Source organism: Diospyros lotus, chromosome 2 (genome assembly GCF_014633365.1).
Source record: "Diospyros lotus cultivar Yz01 chromosome 2, ASM1463336v1, whole genome shotgun sequence".
Classification (NCBI taxonomy): Eukaryota; Viridiplantae; Streptophyta; class Magnoliopsida; order Ericales; family Ebenaceae; genus Diospyros; species Diospyros lotus.
In genome coordinates, this window is record NC_068339.1 from 1,306,941 (window position 1) to 1,313,970 (window position 7,030).

At 34.6% G+C, this 7,030-nt stretch overlaps 1 protein-coding gene across 1 annotated transcript; it reads left to right on the forward strand.

Annotated features, from left to right (window-relative positions):
• The first annotated feature begins 5,522 nt into the window (after positions 1–5,522).
• LOC127794086 (uncharacterized) lies at positions 5,523–6,395 on the forward strand. The gene is made up of 3 exons (XM_052324978.1): positions 5,523–5,782; positions 5,876–6,008; positions 6,099–6,395. Exons 1-3 carry the CDS (start codon positions 5,523–5,525, stop codon positions 6,393–6,395), a joined length of 690 nt encoding a protein of 229 aa, XP_052180938.1.
• Positions 6,396–7,030: the final 635 nt, after the last annotated feature.

The following is a 7,030-nucleotide window of genomic DNA, read 5'->3' on the forward strand; positions in this document are numbered from 1 at the left end:
TTTTATAGGATGATTATGAAGTGTATGATTTGTTGAGAATTGATGATGTTGCGTTGAGAATTGATGATGTTGCATATATTGAAGTGTTAAATTTTTGTGTTTTTTTTTTCTTACATAGGGTGTAGTCCATTTATAGGAGAGACTTTGTCGAATTTTCTCTAAAAATTATATTAAATAAAAAATATAATTAATTAAATATTTTTTAGGTATTTAATTAAATTTGTTGGAACTTAACCTTAGATTCCCGTTCGGTGACTTCCTCGATGGAGCGAGGAGATCACTGAATTGTCCAGTTGGACAGTCTGAAAATTTGGTGTCGTGTTGTGTGCCCAGCGAATACGTATTAATTTACTCATGCATGGTACGAAAATTCAATAGCATTTCTTGTTGTTCTCCGGTTGCATGTAGGAATATGTTTTGATTCATGCAATTGACTCAAATTGAGTTTAACTTGTATGAATCAACACATAATCTTTATCGTGCATCTGGAGAACTGTGTTGAGATGCTGCCGAAATTTCGTATCGTGAGTAAATGCATCCGCTAATGGTCATATCACGATTCATTTCCGGATGGGATAGGTTCTAGCCTTCAAATTTTAAGGGGGAGTTATAAGGAGTAGTTCAGTGGAATAATATTAAAACAACTCAAATAAAAAAATATTATAATTATAATTTAGTAATTTTTTATTATTTAATGGTACAGGAAAAAAATGAGATCAGATCGTCAGTGGATGTATATCAGGCGTAAGGAGGATGGTTATGTTTCTACGGAATTTATCAAGGGTGTTGAGAAGTTTGTTAATTTTGCTAAGAGTCAACCAGAGTGGATGGATGGGAATAAGATTAAATGTCCTTGTAATCAACCAAAGTGTAGAAACACGGCTTTTCGTGACCAGGATACCGTGACAAGTCACTTGCTCACCAAAGGTTTCGTACCGGGGTATTATGAGTGGACACTTCATGGGGAAGTTATTGCTACGGTAGGTTCGGTCGATATGTCTTACTCAGCATCAACGCTTGAAGCAGAGCCAAGCAACTTATTTGAGACTATGGTAATGGATGCTGTCGGGCCTGATTTCAATCCGAATATGGAGGAGGAACCTCCAAATCCGGAAGCTCAAGCATTCTATGACATGCTTAGTGCTGCAAAAAAAGAGTTATATCCTGGTTGTCGAAAGCATACGCAGTTGTCGCTTGTTTCTAGATTGCTTAGCTTTAAGTCAGAACACCATCTATCTGAGAGAGGATTTAATCAACTTTGTGAATTACTTAAGGAGGTTCTTCCTGAACCTAATACGGTGATTGATAATTTTTACAGTACTAAAAAACTAGTTCGAGGGTTGGGCCTTCCTGTTGAGAAAATTGATTGTTGTAGAAATAACTGTATGATTTTTTGGGGTGATGACAGTGATTTAACAGTCTGCAAGTTTTGTCATGAGAATCGGTACAAGCAAGTTGATCAGGCTGACAGTAACAAACGACAAAAAACTTGTGTTCCTTATAAGAAGATGCATTATTTTCCTTTAACTCCTCGGCTTTTGAGACTGTATGCATCCAATTCAACAGCAGCAGAAATGAGGTGGCACGCAGATCATGTGGTCGAAGATGGCGTCATGCGTCATCCGTCAGATTCCCCTGTGTGGATTCATTTTAACCAGACTCATAGGGAATTTGCTGCCGAGAAAAGGAATGTCAGACTTGGTCTTTGTACTTATGGGTTTCAGCCGTTTGGTCAATCTGGGAAGCAATATTCTTGTTGGCTTGTCATTGTCACGGTGTATAATTTACCACCCTAGATGTGTATGAAGGATACAACAGTGTTCTTAACGGTGCTAGTGCCAGGACCAGAGAATCCTAAGGCAAAACTTGATGTTTTCTTACAACCCCTTATTGCAGAGTTGAAACATTTGTGGGATATTGGTGTGCATGCATATGATATCTCATTGAAACAAAATTTTCAACTGAGAGCGGCTTTGATGTGGACCATTAGTGATTTTCCTGCATATTCAATGCTCTCGGGGTATAGCACGGTAGGAAAGCTGGCATGTCCTTATTGCACGATTCACTCGGACGCATTTTACCTGTCAAAGAGTCGAAAGATTTCATGGTTTGATAACCATCGAAAATTCTTGCATCGAGATCATCCGTATCGACAGAATAGGTATGGATTTCGTAAAAATACTTTGGTAAAAAAAACACCACCTCCTGTACTGTCTGGACCTGAGATACTTGCTTCCTTGGACGAGTTGGGTTTAGTGAAGGCGACACAACCCAATGCTGCACAGACTAATGCGGATAACAGTCATGGTAGTGGTTGGAAGAGTAAGAGCATTTTTTGGGATTTGCCTTATTGGAAAACTCAACTTATTCGACACAACTTGGATGTTATGCATATAGAGAAAAACGTGTTCGAAAATGTGTTCAATACAGTGATGAATGTACCGGGCAAAACTAAGGACACGGTGAAGTCGAGAGAAGAGTTGAATCAATATTGTCGTCGCATTACTCAATCATCTTTTACTCTGAATAAGAAAGAAAAAGCTGTCTTATGTGCGTGGGTAAAAAATCTAAAATTTCCTGATAGGTATGTGTCAAACATGGGTAGATGTGTTGACACAAAGAAGCTTAAGTTGTTTGGGATGAAAAGTCACGATTGTCATGTGTTCATGCAAAAGTTGGTGCCCGTTGCATTTCGAGAATTACTACCGCAAAAAGTATGGGAGGCATTGACTGAGTTGAGTCTTTTCTTTAAAGATTTGACATCGACCACTATTAAAAGTGAGCATATGATGAAATTAGAGAACGACATCCCCATCACTTTGTGTAAGTTGGAGCTCATATTCCCTCCAAGTTTCTTTGACTATATGGAGCATCTTCCAGTCCATTTGGCTTATGAAGCAAGGATAGCAGGTCTAGTTCAATATCGATGGATGTATCCGTTTGAAAGGTACTATTTATTAGATTGATAATTTTTTTTCCTATTTTATAAGAAACATATTTATTTTGTAGTTCACTTATCTAATTACTATATACATTTTATATAGATACCTTGAAAAGTTGAAGAAAACAGTTAGAAATAAAGCTCGAGTGGAAGGCTCTATTTCTAATTCATACGTTGTGGAAGAAACGTCATTGTTGTGTTCTCATTACTTTGAGGACCATGTTGTTACAAGACATACACGAGTGCCGCGCAACGATGTTGGTGTTGTAAATGAAGGGGATGACCAGGAGGGGAAGTTATCAATTTTCAAGCATCCTTGTCGACCATTTGGATGTAAAAAGTCACGAATGTTATTCGGTGAAGAATATGATGTTGCACACAGATATATTTTGATGAATTGTCCAGAAGTTGAGCCGTATCTGCAGTAAGATTTTACTAATTAATTGTTGTTAATTTCTAAATTATATTTAAATTGAATAGTCTAATGTAGTTATTTTCATTTTTCTTTTTAATTTTTCAAGAATTTACGATGCTGAACTAAGGCAACGTAATCTCGGCATTGGCGACCACATCATTGAACAATTAACAAATAAGGAATTCCCTTCTTGGTTCAATAATTATGTGAGTTGATTAATTAAAATATTAATTCTACTCAATTTCTTATATAATTATTTCTTATATATCTGTCTTATTTAATAGGCTCGCGATCCTACGAACAATGTGATCAATTCATACATAAGGGATCTCGCCAAATGACCTTTTAACACTGTTACAACGTACCCTGACTGCTTTGTTAATGGATTTAAATTTCACACGATTAGCCATGGTTCGAATAAAGGCACTATGAATAGTGGCATGTGCATTAAAGGATCCAACTACGATGATCCCGAGAATGACTATTATGGTCGGATAACAGAGATTGTCGAGCTCGAGTATCCTTCAGTATCGTCATTCAAGAAAGTTGTATTGTTCAAGGGCGATTGGTTTATTCCAACTTTGAACGAGGGGGTGAAGATTCATCATGCATATAAGATCATCGAGGTCAATGAAAAGAAGAAATGGAATACAAACGAGCAATTTGTATTAGCTTCTCAAGCGATTCGAGTATATTTTTGCTAATATCCAAGCTTGAGGCGTAACAAAAGCGATTGGTTGGTTGTAACAAAAGTCAAACCAAGGTTCATAGTAGAGGTTCCACAATCTTTTAATAATCAAGAGGCGACCCTTCCACGTGAAGCGTTGCCTTACCAAGAGGATGACGTGGAACTACACGATATCGCAGTTGATGATGCCCAAATCCTTGAGACAGTGAATGATGGTGACCACGCTGATTTAAATGATGAGCCAGTTATGGAATCAGAATTTGATGAAGCTCCAGAGTTGAATGATGAGCAAGTTTTGAGATCTGATTCTGAAGATAAGTCTGAATCGTATGATGAGCAAGTCTTGCGATCAGACTCTGAATATGACTCTGAATCAGATGATGAACAAGTTCTTCAATTAGATTCTGATGACGACTTAGAATCTAATGACATAGATGTAGACTTATATGATAGTGATTAGAGGTGAATTTTATGATTTAAATACTTATGTTTAATTATTAATGATATTGATTTTGTTAATTGATTTATTTCATTATAGGTACTAGTTCACCTCCCGTGCGATGCACGAAATTTCATATATATTAAATTTATTTAAAATTAGCAACCTCACAATCATAAATTCTATCTACAGTATACAAATTTCAAGAACTACACATTTTTCACAAACTAAATAACTAATTTAACATATGATAAATATAAATAGTTTATACAAAATAATAAATAATATGACAACATATAATAAATTAGTAACATAAATAATTAAAATATAAAATATAATAAAATTTTCAAAAAAAACATGACAACATATGATAAATATAAATAGCCTATACAAATATTAATTTTGTCAAAATAACTTAAATAATTTATTTAAAATAATTCAATTTTACCTAAATAACTAATTTAACATAACCTACAAATTAATTATTTTTCAAAATTAAGTAATAACTTAAACATATATAAGATTTGTATTTTTTTTGCATGGTTTTGAAATTAATTAAGGGTTTTAGAGTTTTGAATAGTGGCTTTATTGAGAGAGAATGAGAGGTAATTTATAGGAAATAAAATAAAAAATTAAATTTATTTTTTTAAAAAAATTACTTGGTAGTCGGTATTTGGCGGTATTACCTGATATCTCAAGATTTTTGTCGATTTAAAAAAAATCTTATTTTTTTGTAATTTATTTTAATTAAAATTTTATGTTAATATTTAAAAATTAATAATATTGATTATATCTTACCTCTTCATATACCAACATGTTTATACATTCTCCAAACACTATTTAATTATGAAAAAAACCATCTACAGGTTTCAAGAACTACACGTTTTTCACAAACCTATATTTAATTAATGATTTATAAAAATTTCATTTTGGGTAAGAAAAAAATAAATAAAATATAATAAAATATCGAAATAGAAAGTGGAAATGGGCGGGAAAAAATTTTGACGGCATTTTCGTTATAATATATATATATATATAGATGACATGTGTTAGAGGACGATATCGTGCAGGACGCAGTGATTCTAGACCTAACTCGTCTGGGTCTACTGCTGCTTCCACCTCATCTACTACAGCACCACATATTTCGGGGGATATTTCACTAGCCTCCCTCCCATCAGCATCTCATGTTGCTGCCCCTGCAGTTGCTTCTTCACCGACCCTTCCTGCAGAGTCACCAGTACATCCATCATCTCATTCGACTGCCAGTCATTTTACATCCGAACCATTACATGTTATAGAGTAAGATGGCGATGGGTAACTTTAATTTTTTTAATTTTTTTTACATTATGACATGTATTAATTTTTATACTAATTTTTATTATTTGTATACAGGAGCATCTTTTGTCGTACAATAAATATCTCCCATATTATATCGACAATCTTCAAGAAACGTCTTCATAAGGAAGGTCATGTTTGGAAAGAAGTGCCTTCGGAGACAAAGGGCTTGTATTGGGATGAATTTGCGGTATTAAATTCAAATTAATAATATATATATATATTTCAACTATTAATGTAGAAATGTTTAAATTATTTAATCTTTTTTTTTTTTTTACAGAAAATTTTTCAGTGGGATCCTGCAATTGATGCATTAGTGAGAAGAGAGTGGGCACAAAAAGCAGCGAAACGATATATCGACAACATTCGTAAGTGGCATGGCAATGGAAAATCGATCTTTGTGCTAGATGATGTTTGGGAAAGCTGGATGCAGAAATGGGAACAAGATGAAGCTTTCAAGAAACGGTCTGCACAAGCATCGCTGAACCGTTTGAGTGAGACAGGTGGCCTTGGGGCTGGTCCTCCCGCCATACTGGGGGTTCTATATTTTCAGCAGAGCATAAAAGACGAATGGTGAGAAATTTAATTTATTTAATTTGTTAATATTTAATTTTTTTTATTAATATGGTTAATTTTATATCATTTTTTTTTTTAGACACATGAGTTTAGGAGAGAGCCTACACTGATTGAATTGTTTGAACGAACTCATTCTAAAAAAACTGAGGAATGACAGATGGTGTACGTCGACAGACGTTCTTCGAGTATCGCTGTAAGTTTTTTTTAATTGTAAGTAATATCATTTTTATAATTAACATAAACTTTAATATTCATAATTGATTTATTTTATTTTCTTCATTAAACTGTTATAGGAAATGTATGGACAGTTGCTAGAGCAGGCAACTCAACCAAATGAAGGGTCTGAGGAGCCTCAGCAGCCAGATTGTGATCAGATATTCATCCAGGTTGTCGGGGGGGAAAATAAGAAGAAGAGGATTTATGGCACGGGATCTTTATCCCAATCAAAATTTTCTGACGTTGGCAGCTCATCCTCTGTCTCATCTGGTCTTAATGAAAATCCAGTTATACAATAAATGACAGAGAAATTAAAAGTGCAGTCGAAGCAGATAAATTCGCAGGCGGAGCAGATAAATTCACAAGCGGAGCAGATAAATTCACAAGCTCATGAGCTGAGCGATGTTTGACGACAGATGT

Excerpts from the sequence above, each read along its gene's own strand:
- LOC127794086 (XM_052324978.1), top strand. The coding sequence starts at position 5,523 with ATGACATGTGTTAGAGGACGATATCGTGCAGGACGCAGTGATTCTAGA. Across the intron at positions 5,783-5,875 it reads GAACCATTACATGTTATAGA|GAGCATCTTTTGTCGTACAA; the intron begins GTAAGATGGCGA and ends ATTTGTATACAG. Across the intron at positions 6,009-6,098 it reads TGTATTGGGATGAATTTGCG|AAAATTTTTCAGTGGGATCC; the intron begins GTATTAAATTCA and ends TTTTTTTTACAG.